The 17,609-nt window shown below is 40.9% G+C and overlaps 1 protein-coding gene across 1 annotated transcript; it reads left to right on the forward strand.

Annotated features, from left to right (window-relative positions):
* Positions 1–239: 239 nt before the first annotated feature.
* On the forward strand, positions 240–17,203 carry mtx1a (metaxin 1a). The gene is made up of 8 exons (XM_024385654.2): positions 240–379; positions 10,287–10,356; positions 10,728–10,807; positions 11,662–11,754; positions 12,344–12,526; positions 15,821–15,897; positions 16,015–16,172; positions 16,301–17,203. Exons 1-8 carry the CDS (start codon positions 284–286, stop codon positions 16,540–16,542), a joined length of 999 nt encoding a protein of 332 aa, XP_024241422.1. The 5' UTR covers positions 240–283; the 3' UTR covers positions 16,543–17,203.
* Positions 17,204–17,609: the final 406 nt, after the last annotated feature.

A 17,609-nucleotide genomic window follows, 5' to 3' on the forward strand; every position in this document is an offset into this window, starting at 1 on the left:
TCTGATAAATATTGCACCACAAAAACATAGGGGGAGCACATATGTTGAATTATATTTCTAATGGCAAATGTTGTTCAAAGTTCTATTGTAATAGATAGAATATTGTTAATCATACATCATTTTGATATCAAAGGACTCAGGATATCAATGGGCCGGGGTGGCTAGTTTCAAAAACGTCTAGACAGAACGTTCTTGAAGTCTGGAGTCTGACAATAAATGTAAACGTTGTCAGTGGCAACGAGAGGTATCACTTCCGAGTGAAAGGTCGTTCAATTATTTCAAGATGGCTGTTCCCTCGCAGATGGCAACCTCTGAGCTGTACTGCTGGGAAGGCGACTGGGGTTTACCGTCTGTCGACACTGAGTGTTTAATTGTATTGGTAAGATATCTATTATGATGTAATTCCAGAAATATCAACATTGCAAGATAGCACAGCTTGGCTGCCTTCCTATTCAGTTGCAAGCTAATGTCAATGCTCATGACGTTGGCTTGGACATCACATCCCTCACTGACATGGCTATTTATTAGTTGTCTAGCTATTTGTAATAAACATTTCACCGTAATTAACGGTAAGTGTATTTACATGCTAGTTAACGTTATATGGGCTGCTACTATGTAATTACACTGCAAGGTGAACATTGTTACGTTAGTATCTACGGCTGGCTATCTGGCTAACTTATACCCCTTTCAGACACTTTTTAAAAATTGGCTGAAAGGTTATCAATTGTCGCTATCGACCCGTTACTATAGCGGCGTCCTAACTACCAACAACAGCAGCATGCACTGGCACTTTGCAAATAAATCTCACAAGAATGTAGATAATCGAATGTACCTAGCTAACTAAATCAATGAAAACAAGGTGTAGGTAAACAGCTGTAAGTACAGTAAACCTTCACTCTGCCTGCCTGTGTGTCTCAGTGAAGGCTCCTCAGATGAGGACGGGGAGGACCATCCTACTCAGTGAATTTCAGAAAAATACAAATAGTGAAGCATATATAAAGTTATCCTTTTTAGATGATAGAACTATACTAGAGATATATTCAAGTCACCAAATGACTGATTTAAAACAGTGTTTTGCAATGAAGTTCTACAGTAGCCTTAACGGCACCCTATAGGGTAGCACCATGGTGTAGGCAGAGGACAGTTATTTTCCATCCTCCTTTGTGTACATTGACTTCAATTTAAACATTGGAGGCTCATGGTTCTCACTCACTTTCATAGACTTACACAGTAATTATAATGACTTCCGGAGGATGTTCTCCAACCTATTAGACCTCTTGCAGCATGAACTGACATGTTGTCCATCCAATCAAAGGATCAGATAATTAATCTAGTACCGCAAGCATACGCTACAGCTAGCTAGCACTGCAGTGTATAACATTTGGTGAGTAGTTGACTCAGAGAGAAAGATAACAGTTTTGAAAACATTTATTTATTAAAAAATTAAGGGGAAGTAGTAGAGTGAGAGAGCGAGGGTGAGCTAGCTATATTTTTTAGTTAGTTTACCTTTCACTTACTTAGCTAGCTAGCTAATGCAGCTAATTTAGCCTACTAAACAACCTGACTCAAACAGAGAGGAATGCTATTTTTATGTTAGCTAGCTAGCTAGCTAAGGCGATCCTAGTCAAGGTAAGCTTTCGGTTGTATTAATTTATTGCCACTGGAGCCCGTCGGTGTAACTGCTAAACTGCTTGCTGTTCACTGGACTGTGTGATTGTACACATGGATTGGATTGTGGGTTTACTCATATGTTAGTTCTAGTAGCTATGTTGACTATGACGTTAACTTATATGGTGACAACGATGTAGGCTGTGTAGCGGTTAGCATAAGCGATTATCGTATGACTGTTTGGCATGTCGGTTTTTTTTTCTTTTTTTTTCCTGGTCACAGACAGATGTATGAAGGGAAAAGGAGAGAGGATGAGACCGTGTAGATGCGAATAGGATTTATTCAATGAGCATTGTGATGATGCTGTATGGGGCTGCTATGAAAGTGAACTGTGTGTGCGGGAGATCAGGGGTGTATTCATTCCACCGATTTCTGTTGTAAAATGTTTCTTAAACGGAATGAAATGGGGATGGACCTACCGGAATTTGTCAAATATAAACTGTTTGGACTAATGATTGAACCCCAGATCAGCTAGATACAGGCAAGATTGTTCCAGGCGGTATTGAATGTGTCACTGTCTGTCACCTCGAGTACTCCAATTTGTCTCTCAGCCTGTGCACCTACATTATACACTTTCATTTGTAGTCTAGGTTGTAGCAACGATGGGTATAGGGCACATTTTTGTATCATGTAGAAGCCTAAACCTATCAATGTTACATTGAGCTGGATGAATGGAATGGTAATGACAGTCATCCAATATGCTGTAATAGAAATGGCCATGCTCATAAAAAATATGAAAAAGTCCTCCCTAATCCTAAACTGCACCGACCACCACTGGTGTGAGTGTTTTTGGTTTTACTATCCTTGTGGGGACATTTTGTCAGTCCCCACAAGGAAAATGGCTATTTTAATCTTAGTGGTTAGGGTTACAATTAGGGTTTGGGAAAATAGGATTTGAATGGGAATCAATTGTTTAGAAAGGAAAGGATCTAGTCAGTTGTACATCTGAATGCATTCAACTGACCCCACAAGGAGAGTAGAACAAATGTGTGTTGCCATACAATATTCTGCAACACAGCTATACTAATAGGCCTAGATTCAGAAACAATGGCATTAAAGCAACTAGCTACATGTTGTGACACCCAAAGAATCCTAATAATTATTAGACTGGACAGTTTATGACCTGTCATCTTGTAGGCTATCCCTAACTACTGGTGCCAAATGTTTGAACGTGACTGATTACCAATCATGAATTATGAACATTACAATCATAATCCATTATTTATTTTTTGTTATCCTTTATTTAACTAGGCAAGTCAGTTAAGAACAAATTCTTATTTTCAATGACGGCCTAGTGGCAGAAATCAATGACGGCCTGTTCAGGGGCAGAACGACAGATTTGTACCTTGTCAGCTTGGGGGTTTGAACTTGCAACCTTCCGGTTACTAGTCCAACGCTCACCACTAGGCTACCCTGCCGCCCCAGCAACATAGGAATGCAGCATAGCCTAACATATGATTAACCACACAGATCATGCAGGTGTTCGGCTACCCTCCCAAAGTTATAGCCCTAAAGTTGACAAATGAAGAAGTGATGAAGGAATCTGTGCAGTGTGCAATCTTGGAAGACATCTGGATCGAAGATAAGGCTATTCTTAAGGCTATTGTCTTACATGCACCACTCTATACACAGCTTTTAGGGGATCTGGCTTTATTAGCTAACTCTTGCTATACAATGCAGCAAAGGCAATTGTAACTGTCTTTAGCTCCCCCCTCAGTTTCTTACAGGAAATTCCAGGTATGTCCATCATGGTACCCATGTATACAGTCATGGCCAGAGAATGACACAAATAATTAATTTCCACAAAGTTTGCTGCTTCAGTGTCTTTAGAATAGAGGTCGACCAATTATGATTTTTCAACGCCGATACCGATTAATGGAGGACCAAAAAAGCCAATAACGATTAATCGGCCGATTTTTATTTATTTATTTATTATTTATTTATTTGTAATAATGACAATTATAACAATACTGAATGAACACTTATTTTAACTTAATATAATACATCAGTTAAATCAATGTAGCCTCAAGTAATTAATGAAACATGTTCAATTTGGTTTAAATAATGCAAAAACAAAGAAGGAGAAGAAAGTAAAAGTGCAATATGTGCTATGTAAGAAAGCTATCGTTTCTGTTCCTTGCTCAGAACATGAGAACATATGAAAGCTGGTGGTTCCTTTTAACATTAGTCTTCAATATTCCCAGGTAAGAAGTTTTAGGTTGTAGTTATTATAGGAATTATAGAACTATTTCCCTTTATACCATTTGTATTTCATTAACCTTTGACTATTAGATGTTCTTATAGGCACTTTAGTATTGCCAGTGTAACAGTATAGCTTCCGTCCCTCTCCTCGCTCCTCCCTGGGCTCGAACCAGCAACAGCCACCATCGAAGCAGTGTTACCCATGCAGAGCAAGGGAAACAACCACCCCAAGGTTCAGAGCGAGTGATGTTTGAAACGCTAGTAGCGCACGCTAACTAGCTAGCCATTTCACTTCGGTTACACCAGCCTCATCTCGGGGGTTGATAGGCTTGAAGTCATAAACAGCGCAATGCTTGACGCACAACAAAGAGCTGCTGGCAAAACGCACGAAAGTGCTGTTTGAATGAATGTTTTTGCGCCTGCTTCTGCCTACTACCGCTCAGTCAGATGCTTGTATGCTCAGTCAGATTATATGCAACGCAGGACACGCTAGATAATATCTAGTAATATCATCAATCATGTGTAGTTAACTGGTGATTATGATTTATTGTTTTTTTATAAGATAAGTTTAATGCTAGCTTGCAATTTACCTTGGCTTACTGCATTCACGTAATAGGCAGTCAGTCTCCTTGTGGAGTGCAACGAGAGAGAGGCAGATCGTTATTGCGCTGTACTAGTTAACTGTAAGGTTGCAAGATTGGATCCCCGAGCTGACAAGGTGAAAATCTGTCATGCTGCCCCTGAACGAGGCAGTTAACCCACCGTTCCTAGGCCGTCATTGAAAATAAGAATGTGTTCTTAACTGACATGCCTAGTTAAATAAAGTTTTTTATTTTTTTTTATCGGCAAATCGGCGTCCAAAAATACCGATTTCCGATTGTTATGAAAACTTGAAATCGGCCCTAATTAATCGGCCATTCCGAGTCAATATTTGCAGTTGACCCTTCCTTTTCAAGACCTCTGCAATCCACCCTGGCATGCTGTCAATTAACTTCTGGGCCACATCCTAACTGATGGCAGCCCATTCTTGCATAATCAATGTTTGGAGTGTGTCAGAATTTGTGGCTTTTTGTTTGTCCACCTGCCTCTTGAGAATTGACCACAAGTTCTCAATGGGATTAAGGTCTGGGGAGTTTCCTGGCCATGGACCCAAAATATCGATGTTTTGTTCCCCGAGCCACCTAGTTATCACTTTTGCCTTATGGCAAAGTTCTCCATCATGCTGGAAAAGGCATTGTTTGTCACCAAACTGTTCCTGGATGGTTGGGAGAAGTTGCTCTCGGAGGATGTGTTGGTACCATTCTTTATTCATGGCTGTGTTCATGACAATTGTGAGTGAGCCCACTCCTTTGTCTGAAAGCAACACCACACATGAATGGTCTCAGGATGCTTTACTGTTGGCATGACACAGGACTGATGGTAGCGCTCACCTTGTCTTCTCCGGACAAGCTTTTTTCAGTTCATTTGCATGGCAAAGAGGGACTTTGCAATTAATTACAATTCATATGATCACTCTTCATAACAATCTGGAGTATATGCAAATTGACATTTTCCAAACTGAGGCAGCAGACTTTGAAAATTAATATTTGTGTCATTCTCAAAACTTTTGGCCACGACTGTACAAACCCCAAAGATTGTGTTGTGTGTATCTGACTGTAAGCAGTGTTTTTGATTTAGCTGAACATTCCTCCAATGTAAAACCTAATAATGTTCCATTTGGTGTTCTCTTAATACAAGGCCACCCAAAACATCTAATGTATTTCTGTAAACCACAATATTTCCATTGTGCATGTTCAGTTAAATGACTGATGTGTTCACAAGCCACATATGATATCTTATATTACCTTGCAGGCTTGATTAAACCAGATTTAAGCATCATAAACTACATTTTCCTCCCTGGCAAATTTTCAGACATTAAACCATTTTTTTTAATGTGTGTATTTTGGACCCACCTCTTACTGGAGGGAACAAGATGTCAAATGTGGTTCTGGAAAGTCACTTTCCTCCCCTGATACTTTTTTGGTGGTTGGAAAATGCACATCTTGCTTGCTTTTAGTTTTGTCTCTCAGTGTGGTCTCTGAAACCACAAAGTGGCTACTGAACTGGAGCCATGTTAGTGACACATCATACTCTTGGACAAACTCTTGTCTGGAAATTAGCAATTTCATTCAGAGTTTTCCAGGATGCCCCCCGGGTTTTCAGCTGGGTAGATTTATGTCTGGTGATGTGTCACATTCACAGACCTCATTCGTTCCCTTAGTGAACTGGCAAAATGTCACTGCATTTAGGCTAGAGGTCTGTACATTCCACCTATTAGGAAATTGCAAAAGTGAATAAGAGAACCTTCCAGATTTTTCTTTAAAAATGTTAACTTTTTAAAAATGACAGCATTAGCATATCTACTTGATGGTTACCGCTGGATTAGCCTATGTTTATAGCGTACGTTATTGCCAATGGCTAGTTATTATCATAGTAAGCATAGTTAATTAGAACATCATGTAAGATATTCATGTTTAGTTAGTAACAGACTGATCCTGAGACTCAGATTTTTCACTTTGAAATATAGGTCAAACAAAAACAATGATTGCAAAGTAAAACAAACCATACAACTCTATGCATAGGGTCTACTTTTAACGATACAAAAAACGATACAAAAACACATTCGCTTGAAGAACAGTGCAGATGCAAAGTTTGGCATACATTTTAAAGTGAAAAATCTGAATCTCAGCATCACTCTTTTACTGTGAAATTGCCCTTATCCTAACCCTAGTCTAGTGATACCCTTCCACTGGTAGTCTCTTATTTGTAAAAAAATTCAGTAGTAGCCTACCATGTCTTTCTACTACAGGCAAGTGGCATCAATACAAATCTAGAAGAGGAGTCTCTCTTTACATTCCTCAGATGAGAAGTGTGTTGCTCTGTTTTATTAAGCAATGATGGAAAAAAATGATTGGCTGTGCAATGTAGGCTAGCACTCAATTACGTGCACCTGTTTGTAGTCTCTCATGCAGAGGAGAGGATGGTGGGGTCTGAATACTTATCTCAGTTTAAAAGAAAAAATATATACATTTGCAAACATTTTTAAAGACCTGTATTCACTTTGTCATTATTGTGCATTGTGTGTAGATGTATTTAATCCACTTTAGAATAAGGCTGTAATGTAACAAAATGTGGAAAAAGTGAAGGGGTCTGAATACTTTCCTGAATGCACTGTATAGTATATACACTGAGTGTACAAAACATAAAAAATACCTATTGCGTTTCAGCCCTTTTGCCCTCAGAACAATCTCAATTTGTTGGGGCATGAACTACAAGGTGTCGAAAGTGTTCCACAGGGATGCTGGCACATGTTGACTCCAATGCTTCCTACAGTTGTCAAGTTGGTTGGATGTCCTTTAGGTTGGGGACCATTCTTGATACATTGGAAACTGTTGTGTGAAAAACCCAGCAGCGTTGCAGTTCATAACACTCTCAAACCGGTGAGCCTGACACCTACTACCATACCCCATTCTTACCCCAAAATCTTTTGTCTTGCCCATTCATTCCTCTGAATGGCACACATACACAATTCATGTCTCAAGGATTAAAAATCATTATTTCACTTATCCCCTTCACTGATTTAACAGGTGACATCAATAAGGGATCGTAGCTTTCACCTGGATTCACCTGGTCAGTCTGTCATGGAAAGAGCAGGTGTTCCTTATGTTTTGTGTGTGTGTGTGTGTGTTATGGTATGCACTATGCACAATAATTCCTTCAAGATAGGCCTTCACCTAGGCTACATATCTGCATAGGCCTACCAATATATTAGTTATGTCTTTTAGACCTGTAGGGTAGGTATAAATATATATATTTTCAGTCTAGCTAGTCTTCGGGTTTACAACCAAAGATAAAAAGTTGAGGAGGAATTTCCTAATAAAGTCGTAGCCATGATGTCAGCCTTTGATGTGTTTAATGACATTTTGGTTGGATGACTTTGGCCAACTGCAGAGAGAACCTCAGCTTTTCTCCATTCCTCTCTCTTAACTTTCACTGGCTATTCCATTATTGAAGATCTAGTTCTGCCTTGAATGAGTTTTTCTTTCAATCTGAAGTGATATCTGTCCTTCACAGTGGAGCACCAGGCCCAATGTTGATTTTATTGTTGTACATTGTACAATCTAAATAAGCCACGGTTGACTTAATACATATGTCTGCTTGTGATATGATCAGTTTGTCATTATTGTGGGCAGACCCTAAATTACATGATTATATTTAATCTCTGAGGTAAAAGGTATTGAATGACTGAATCTAAATGATTTTATATGTGTTATCGGTTTTGATGATTATAGGATACATTAAAGCATTAAGGCCATTCTTAATGCCTTGGGGCCAGCTGACAGTGGGTTTGTAAGTACTTGCAGACACTGTTGAAGGAATGACCTCTTCTTTTCCATGAGATTACATCCCGTCACACCTGTCTGCAAGCACAGTCAGGTCGATCTGTTCAACTCTGCCGAACCACATTTATAGCCATACATAAAATGACATTCCTATCTATCAGCCAGATACAATCATAAATGTTGCTGTGCGCATTTGCCTTGTCAATCTATAGTGCAATGTGTCTTTAGGCTAATTTGTATCAAGTCTGCTACAATACAACAATTGCTTTGAGATCCATTGAAAGGCATAATAATGCATTCGATTACTGTTTGCTTATTTCATTCTGGAATATGATTTTCCTTGTGAGTGCAGGACACAGTAAGTTGAAATGAAGGACCATTCCATGAATGGTGACCTGGGCCCAGATCGACACAACCTTAAGAAGAAATTTCTTCTTAACTGCCATTTTTTTCCATAACTAGATTTGTGAAGAAAGTCAAGCAAAGTTGCTATTCCTCAAAAATGTTATTGGAAATGTTCTTTCTCTATTTATTATGTTTCTTCCTTAAGCAAAAAGTTAAGAAGAAATTAGATTCTTGAAAATAAAGTTATTGGATTTGTTCTTAATGCCAAGATAGCTAAACCCTTGTCCTAAACTATGGGCAGTCGGAGAATAAGCTCTTGAAAGCGATTGAACATGTTTCATGCACTCACAAACTTCATCTATTTATTTTAAACCCAAGAACATGTTTTAGTAACAGTAATCTCAGTATGAATTATGCTAGCATGATTGCCATTGATAGATAGCTAAATTGGTTGCCTAGCAACACACATCTTAAGAAGATTCATAAGAAGATATTTGGGAAGTTTGTAAGAAAATCATTCAATCTTAAGATATTGTTGAGGAATTGCACTTACAAACTATTTCGTAAGTATATTTTATACAATTTAAATTGAATTTTTTTTATTTTTATAAAGCTTCTTAAGTTTTTGTGTCAGGAGTGTTTTGTGAATCTGGGCCCTGATCTTAGTTTGAGAATGTAGGCTATGTTTAGGCACCTATTCTGTTTCTATTAGGCCTATTGAAGTTTCTCCTACGCAAGCCTTTTTACTCTGGTCTTGTACTGCTTTCCTTCTACTTTTTAATCTCCTTATAGGCTACTCAGGAACAGTTTGTTCCATCACAACTGGCTCAGCTACCTGCCACTACCTTCCCTTGTCTACGCACACTGCATGCTCCAGGACTCTTTCAGGCAGGGCAGGCTCCACATCCTTTCTTCCCTAATCTCCATCTGAACAGTCTAATGCAAGAAATGCTCCTCTCCCATTGATAAAAATCAGTATTATGTAACAATGTAGATTACATAATACTGATTTTTATCATCTACAGGTGTTTATGTCTGTCAACAGTGATTAGGGACAGGTTTTTACAAATAATTTATTTGCTATTTTTGCACCTGCGCAGTTAAAAAAAAAAAATTCTTCCTCCATCCTTTTCAGAAGGCTCAATGTCTCATTCCTAGTGTCAACCTTTAATTTCATCCTTTTTGTTGTTTTGGGTGTTTTATTTTTGGGGCTCCCGAGTGGCGCAGCGGTCTAAGACACTGCATCTCAGTGCTAGTGGCGCACTACAGACCCTGGTTCAATTCCAGGCTGTATTACAAACGGACGTATTTGGGAGTCCCATAGGGCAGCGCACAATTGTCCCAGCGTCGCCCGGGTTAGGGTTTGGCCCGGGTAGGCCAGACTTTGCTGTGGTGCTAAAGGTTATGGAGTATAGCCTGGTGTCTAGAGTTATGCAGCCTATCCCACAATCATGTTGTTTATATGCTTGCTGTTTGTTTTTACATGTTGTGTATTGGGTCCTAAGGGTCTGCCTTAATTGAGGTGTTCATGCCTCCCTCCCCCTCCCTTTGTCAGTGCAATTATTTTGGGCCCAGCTTGGATGCTTCCTGGATGCTTTTTTTTTTTATTGTACAAAGCTGTGGAAACTAAGGTATGTCTGGCTCAACATGTTTTAGCTCAGCGTTAATCTGTTAATCATCTCCCTTCAGGCTTATGCAAAGTTTGCAGGCGCACCCCTCAAACTTCACAAGATCGGCAACCCCTGGAGAAGTCCCACTGGTAAGATGTCTTGTCTTTAGTTTTTAGGTCCTTTTTTATATGGTTTTGTCTCAACTCGAGAAACATGGCTGCATTAATTCATTTCAGAACTAGGCATATTCTCCTATAATCAAAGGGAACACAGGGAGACTAAGAAATGGAATGGAAGGAAAATGTGCTCTATAAAATAGAGCTAGCTCCTTCGTTTCACTTTGTTCTTGTTTGTTATTCCTTTCTCTTTTACTACATTATTTCTCCATCTGTATAGTATGTTTTTCTTGATTCTTACTTTCCAGACGTAATGTCTTCCCTCTCTTCACCAATGGCTGTCCTCTGCCTTTTCGCTCTCTTCTTCATCTTCGTCTTTATGATGCATTTTTCTCCTTTGCTAGGCTCCCTGCCTGCCCTGAAGACCAGCGAGAATGGGAGCCTGTCTCGGCCCAGTGACATCATCATCCACCTCAGGAAACAGGTGACAGAGAGACCGCCTGCTCATGTACAGCACAGTCCTCTGCTTTGTCTGAAAGAGCTGCTCCATGCTCTGTTCCACACTTGCTTAAAGTGAATTATGATCCAATTTCCCATTGAAAAAAGCAATGTCTCCTATGATCCTTCCTCCCATCCCCCAAGCTCAATTAAATGCACACTTCAGCTAATGCCCAGATGGAACCCATTATCCAAGATACTAACTGCCCCCTGACTGGTAGGTGGGTTGTGAGCTACTGCAGTAGGGATGTTAGAAACCACAATGCAAAGCAGATTGATAAGTGCTGTTGTGGTGTCAATGTGAGCGAACAGGGAGGAAACCCTGGTGAGATCATCCCAAAGGATTAGACAGTAAAGGGGTAAGGATGGTGGGTTTTCCAGGCAAACCTCCAAAAGTCAGTCAAAAACAGCTTATTTTACCCTCCAGAGCAAGGGAGGGAGAGGGAGGTAGAGATAGAATCTCTCTAAGATTTCCAGTCATGTTGAGTTCTTGTTGACCCCAGCATGCACCATTTCAGACTGACTGCCCTGCAGTCATGAGGTTAGATGGAAAACACTTGACCCAGAACACCTAGACTGCCAGGAGTCCCTTAAAGGCCTCCACATAGAGGTAGCTTTTCCATTTTTTCAATGGGTTTCTGGAGAACACGGAAAGTGCTAATGGTGTAATCGAGCCAAGGGGGTTCATGGTATTGTTCCAGAAGGGCTTTAAAAACTATTTAGAATACCTGACAACAGCAAGACTGGTTTAAGATGTAATGGTCCATGAATCCTGTCGGTGATGTTCGTGAAAGGTGATGAAACGCCTGAAGTGTGTTGTGATATGAACCTATCTTTCAGAAATACAATGCCGACTTCGACCTGTCTGCCAAAGAGGGAGCAGACACTCTGGCCTTCATCTCACTCCTGGAGGAAAAACTGATGCCAGCTCTGGTGAGGATCACAGTTAGAGAGAACAAGACAGACAGGGAGGGGGCTGAAGGGAGTGATAGTGTGTGGATAGAATGAGTGACGAGGTTGTAGAAGACATTTCTGCAAGAATGAGATGACATGGAAGATGTCACTAGTTGTGCACTACTGACTGGGTTGGCCACATCACTCCGATTATGGCAAAATGTTATTATAATTTTGTCATTTTATTTTGTCACATAACCGCTTACTGTGTTTTTGTCCTACTTAATCTCACTTCTCTCTGTCTCGCTAGAAAGATTGTAGGTAATTATACCTGGTGCTTCATTGTGTCCTATAAAGAAATACCTCAAACATTCTTTCCTGTGCCAGCAGAACCATGTCAACATAGAACAACCTGTGGCTTCCTGCAGCACTTTGAAGTGGGATAAACAGCCACTGTGCTCTCAATGCCAAAATGTTTAGCTCAACTGCTGTATTTTGTGTCTGTTTGAAAAATCTGAATATCCTAAGGATTCTAATTCATAGTGACTACTATGTCATTACCTCTAGCTTGTAGAAGCCCTTTTGCATCTCTTTCACACTTTTGTGCTTCTCTCTCTTTCTGGTCTAGGTCTATACTCGGTGGATTGACCCTAAGAACTATGTGGAGGTGACTCGGCGTTGGCACGCGGAGCACGCCCCATTCCCCCTGAACTTCTTCCTGCCCGGCAGCATTCAGCGCCAGCAGCTCCAGAGGCTGAGGCTGGTCAGGGGAGACGAAGAGTTGACAGCAGGGGAGGAGGTGGAGAAGGAGGTGAGTTGAGGGGGAGATGGAGGAGGTAGGGTAGGGTAGGTACACCCAAAGGCAATTGTTGTTTAAATAGTCTTTCTAAAGAAAATTTTATTATGGGGCCCTTTGCAATCAGTCTAGTATGGGGGGAGCATACTGTATTGGTACCATATCATTTATATTGTTTATACAGAATTCTTAATGTAAAAAATAATACTGTGGTGATTTTTTTTTAAATGGTATGAAGGAAAAACCTTAGATACATATATTGTTGAGAAAGCATCACTCTGCAAAAATGGCACCTGATACAAAAACATGCAGTCATGCATTGAGGAAGAAATCCATGCTGAAACACCTGTGAACAGTAAAAAGCAATAAACCATTTTTTAAATGAAAAAAGAGGTTCAAGACTATTTCCTGAGTGCCAACCACATGTTTTGGTTTTGAGTTCTTGTCTAGTTCGGTCTTGTACAACACACATTTTAAATATACCACTGCTGTTCGCAAGTTAGATTACTACTTTTCATTAAAAACACCTAAAAATGGCCATAAAATTCCAGGTGTGTGAATTGGGATAGGTTATCAACAAACAAAAAAATAATGTGTGAATAGGGCCATTGGGGGTGTTACGCTGTGATTAAACCATGTGCTGAGAGAGGTGTGAACATTGGACTTGCCTCCATAGCTGAGCTGATGCATGCTTCAGACATCATTGCTCCTCCCTGTGATGACGTAATGGTTTATAGGCTTGCCATGAGAACTCGACTTGTTTCCCAAAGCGCTGGTCCAGGGCAAAGCTTATCTACATACAGGCTCAGGTCCAGGGTACCTCTTATCAGTCTTGTAATGGTTAAAGATCTGAATATGGATGCGGAAAGCTGACCCTAGACCAGTGTTTTGGTATAACCTCTTGCAGAAGTTAATTTAAGCAATAAGACGGGGGTGTGGTATATGGCCAATATACCACGGCTATGGGCTGTTCTTATCAGTGGCGGTTCAAGCTTGTATGGCTCCCTGGGTGTCGTCCCCCCCCTTCAGCACCATTCTGCACTAACTGTGATTTTTATTCAGACATTTGGAACAACAAATAAATAATCATTACATTTAACAACGATATAAATATATATACAAAAATAAGACTCTTAAATATCAAAAAGAAGTAACAAAGACAAATGGAAACAAATTATAGTATATAAATACAAATAAAAAAGAGAATTCAATTATTACACTATTACCTTATTCCTAACAAAAAACACACGAATAAAACTAGATTAAGGGCGCCCACTCCGATTAGGTTAATTGACCCACGGTCCCACACGGTGACATGATATCATTGACGTGATGTGCAAATGAGGGATAGAAAACCGATCGTGCAAATGTCACCATTCGGAATACTTTTTTTTTTTTTGTGCGGGCGCCCCATGCCCCCGGCAAGATGCCTGGGCAGCTGCCCATTACGCTTCTGCCTAAATCCGCCACTGGTTCTTATGCACGACACTACGCGGAGTGCCTGGACACAGCCCTTAGCAGTGGTATATTGGCCATATAGCACAAACCCCCGAGGTGCCTTATTGCTATTATAAACTGGTTACCAACGTCATTAGAGCAGTAAAAATAAATGTTTTGTCATACCCGTGGTATACGGTCTCATATACCACAGCTGTCATTCAATCAGGTGTTTTTACGCTACTGCTACTCTCTGTTTATCATATATGCTTAGTCACTTTAACTATACACTTACAGTGGGGAGAACAAGTATTTGATACACTGCCGATTTTGCAATTATTAGAATCTCACCTTGTGGGGCATCAATGATCATGAGGAAGGTGAGGGATCAGCCCAGAACTACACAACAGGACCTGGTCAATGACCTGAAGAGAGCTGGGACCACAGTCTCAAAGAAAACCATTAGTAACACACTACGCCGTCATAGATTAAAATCCTGCAGCGCACGCAAAGTCCTCCTGCTCAAGCCAGTGCATGTCCAGGCCCGTCTGAAGTTTGCCAATGACCATCTGGATGACCCAGAGGAGGAATGGGAGAAGGTCATGTGGTCTGATGAGACCAAAATAGAGCTTTTTGGTCTAAACTCCACTCACTGTGTTTGGAGGAAGAAGAAGGATGGGTACAACCCCAAGAAAACCATTCCAACTGTGAAACATGGAGGTGGAAACATTCTTTGGGGATGCTTTTCTGCAAAGGGGACAGGACGACTGCACCGTATTGAGGGGAGGATGGATGGGGCGATGTATCGCTAGATCTTGGCCAACAACCTCCTTCCCTCAGTAAGAGCATTGAAGATGGGTCGTGGCTGGGTCTTCCAGCATGACAACGACCCGAAACACACAGCCAGGGCAACTAAGGCGTGGCTCCGTAAGAAGCATCTCAAGGTCCTGGAGTGGCCTAGCCAGTCTCCAGACCTGAACCCAATAGAAAATCTTTGGAGGGAGCTGAAAGTCCGTATTGCCCAGCGACAGCCCCGAAACCTGAAGGATCTGGAGATGGTCTGTATGGAGGAGTGGGCCAAAATCCCTGCTGCAGTGTCTGCAAACCTGGTCAAGAACTACAGGAAACGTATGATCTCTGTAATTGCAAACAAAGGTTTCTGTACCAAATTTCTGCTTTTCTGATGTATCAAATACTTATGTCATGCAATGAAATGCAAATTAATTACTTAAAAATCATACAATGTGATTTTCTGGAATTTTGTTTTAGATTCCGTCTCACAGTTGAAGTGTACCTATGATAAAAATTACAGACCTCTACATGCTTTGTAAGTAGGAAAACCTGCAAAATCAGCAGTTTATCAAATACTTGTTCTCCCCACTGTATGTACATACTACCTCAATTGGGCCGATCAACCAGTGCTCCCGCACATTGGCTAAACGGGCTATCTGTATTGTGTCCCACAACCCGCCAACCCCTCTTTTACGCTACTGCTACTCTCTGTTAATCACTTTAACCATATCTACATGTACATACTACCTCAATCAGCCTGACTAACCGGTGTCTGTATGTAGCCTCGCTACTTTTATAGCCTCACTACTGTATATAGCCTGTATTTTTACTGTTGTTTTTATTTCTTTACTTACCTATTGTTCACCTAATACCTTTTTTGCACTATTGGTTAGAGCCTGTAAGTAAGCATTTCACTGTAAGGTCTGCACCTGTTGTATTCGGCACATGTGACAAATAAACTTTGATTTGATCAGAATTCAGGACTTGAACCACCCAGTTTATAATAAGGAATATATCATGATTCAAAATGATGTGAGAATTTGGCCTGAGGTCGGTTTGTCAACACCTTTCTCTCTACAGCTGTACCGCGATGCTATGGAGTGTATGAACCTTATCTCGCAGAGGCTGGGCTCAAACAAGTTCTTCTTTGGAGACTCGTAAGTCCACACAGAGAGGTTCTACCTCGACACTGAACTGGGAATTCAGCACCTCAACTTAATTCACTTGCATGGCATCCATATGTTTCTCTAACTACATGACGCTGTTCCCTCCAGACCTTCATCTCTAGATGCTTTCGTCTTTGGCTACTTGGTGCCCATCCTGAAGATGAAACTGCCCAATGGAAGACTCCAGCAGCACCTCAAGTCACTGGACAACCTGAGCCACTTCTGCTCCAACATTCTGGCGCTCTACTTCCCCAGCGAGGGACGAGGTGTGGGACCACATAACATACTGTACATGCAGTATGACATTGTCTTCAATGATATTTATTATATAACTTGCTATTGTTTACTTTGGAATTACATGTCTCACACTTTTTCTTGTTTATCTTTTGTGCAGAAGGTATCAGTCGCAAGGTGTCCCCCCAGCCTGAAGGGGGTGACGCTGACAACGAGCCTGGTAAGAGGCGCAAGCAGCTGCTGTCAGTCCTGGTGGCCCTGGGCGCTATGTTGAGCTACGCCCTCCTCACCGGCATTGTGGCTATTCAACACGTCCAGCAGGAGGCACTAGACCACCGTTCCCCAGGTCTCAGGTCACTCTCCTCCCACGGGGAAGAGGAGGATGGGGAGGAGGAGGGCTGAGGATGGGGAGGAGGAGACGGCCGCAACTCAAAACTGATCTCATGTCTCTATTCCTAATTCTTCGTTGACGCTCCCTCATCAGTCTAGAATGACTGGAAAGGTGTTAACCAATATGGCAGAAACTCCATTTAGCCTTCTAGACTAGGTGGAACGTTTACTCTACTGCTGATGCCTCAACAATCCCTTCAGATCCTGGAGGAGGAGTCAATAGGAAGAAGGGGCAAGGGGTTGGTGTTTGATTGGGCCAAAGCCGTAGAGTATGATGAAGAGGAGGAGCAGCACTGTGGGAATATACATTAAGATGCTTGTACCAAGAGTGCTTCAATGTCTTACTTGGAGAATGTTTGGATGTTTTCTCTGCTTTATTTTGACTGCCATTGCACGATAATCATAGATCCAAATCATGACGTCGCTTTGCTTTTCTCAATTTCCTGGTGCTTTATCTAATCCAACTGATTATACTTTCGTGTGTAAATTATATTATTGAGGGAACAAATCCCAGGTAGCATTTGTGAAAATTGAAATGTTACTGAATTCTTCTTTCTGAACACTTGCCAAGATAACCACAATCTCCACCACAGTAAACAGTGTGTGAGGTCTCTAGATGTTTAATAATAATAATTTCAACAGAGGAAATAAAGGGGTGACTTCTTGGTTTTTATCCTTTTCATATTATTGCTTGTCAGGCTGAGAACTGTTTTATAATTTTTCACCTACCATGAATTTGAGGGCCAAGCCTGAAGTTTGGGGCATTTAAATGTTTCCGGGCCGATTCAAAATCTTGTGGAAATTGCCCTCCCCGGTGCAATTTGTGCTGTAGTGAAGACTGCGCTGGCCCTATTCCTGCATTGCAGCAAGTCAAAGCATCATTCAATACAAGAAACAGCGAAGTTCAATAAATCACTTTAATGTTCCTATACATCTGCTTGCTGTGTAAAGGCTTCTCCTGCTTTAGGATGATAGGTTACTGTTGATCTCTTCAGCCATACAGGGTTACATTATTGTCTAATTCAGAGTTGCAAGAAACTCACTGACTTTCTATCTTTCAACTTCTTAAAGGTAGCCTG

This window comes from Oncorhynchus tshawytscha, linkage group LG23 (genome assembly GCF_018296145.1).
Source record: "Oncorhynchus tshawytscha isolate Ot180627B linkage group LG23, Otsh_v2.0, whole genome shotgun sequence".
In the NCBI taxonomy this organism is placed as follows: Eukaryota; Metazoa; Chordata; class Actinopteri; order Salmoniformes; family Salmonidae; genus Oncorhynchus; species Oncorhynchus tshawytscha.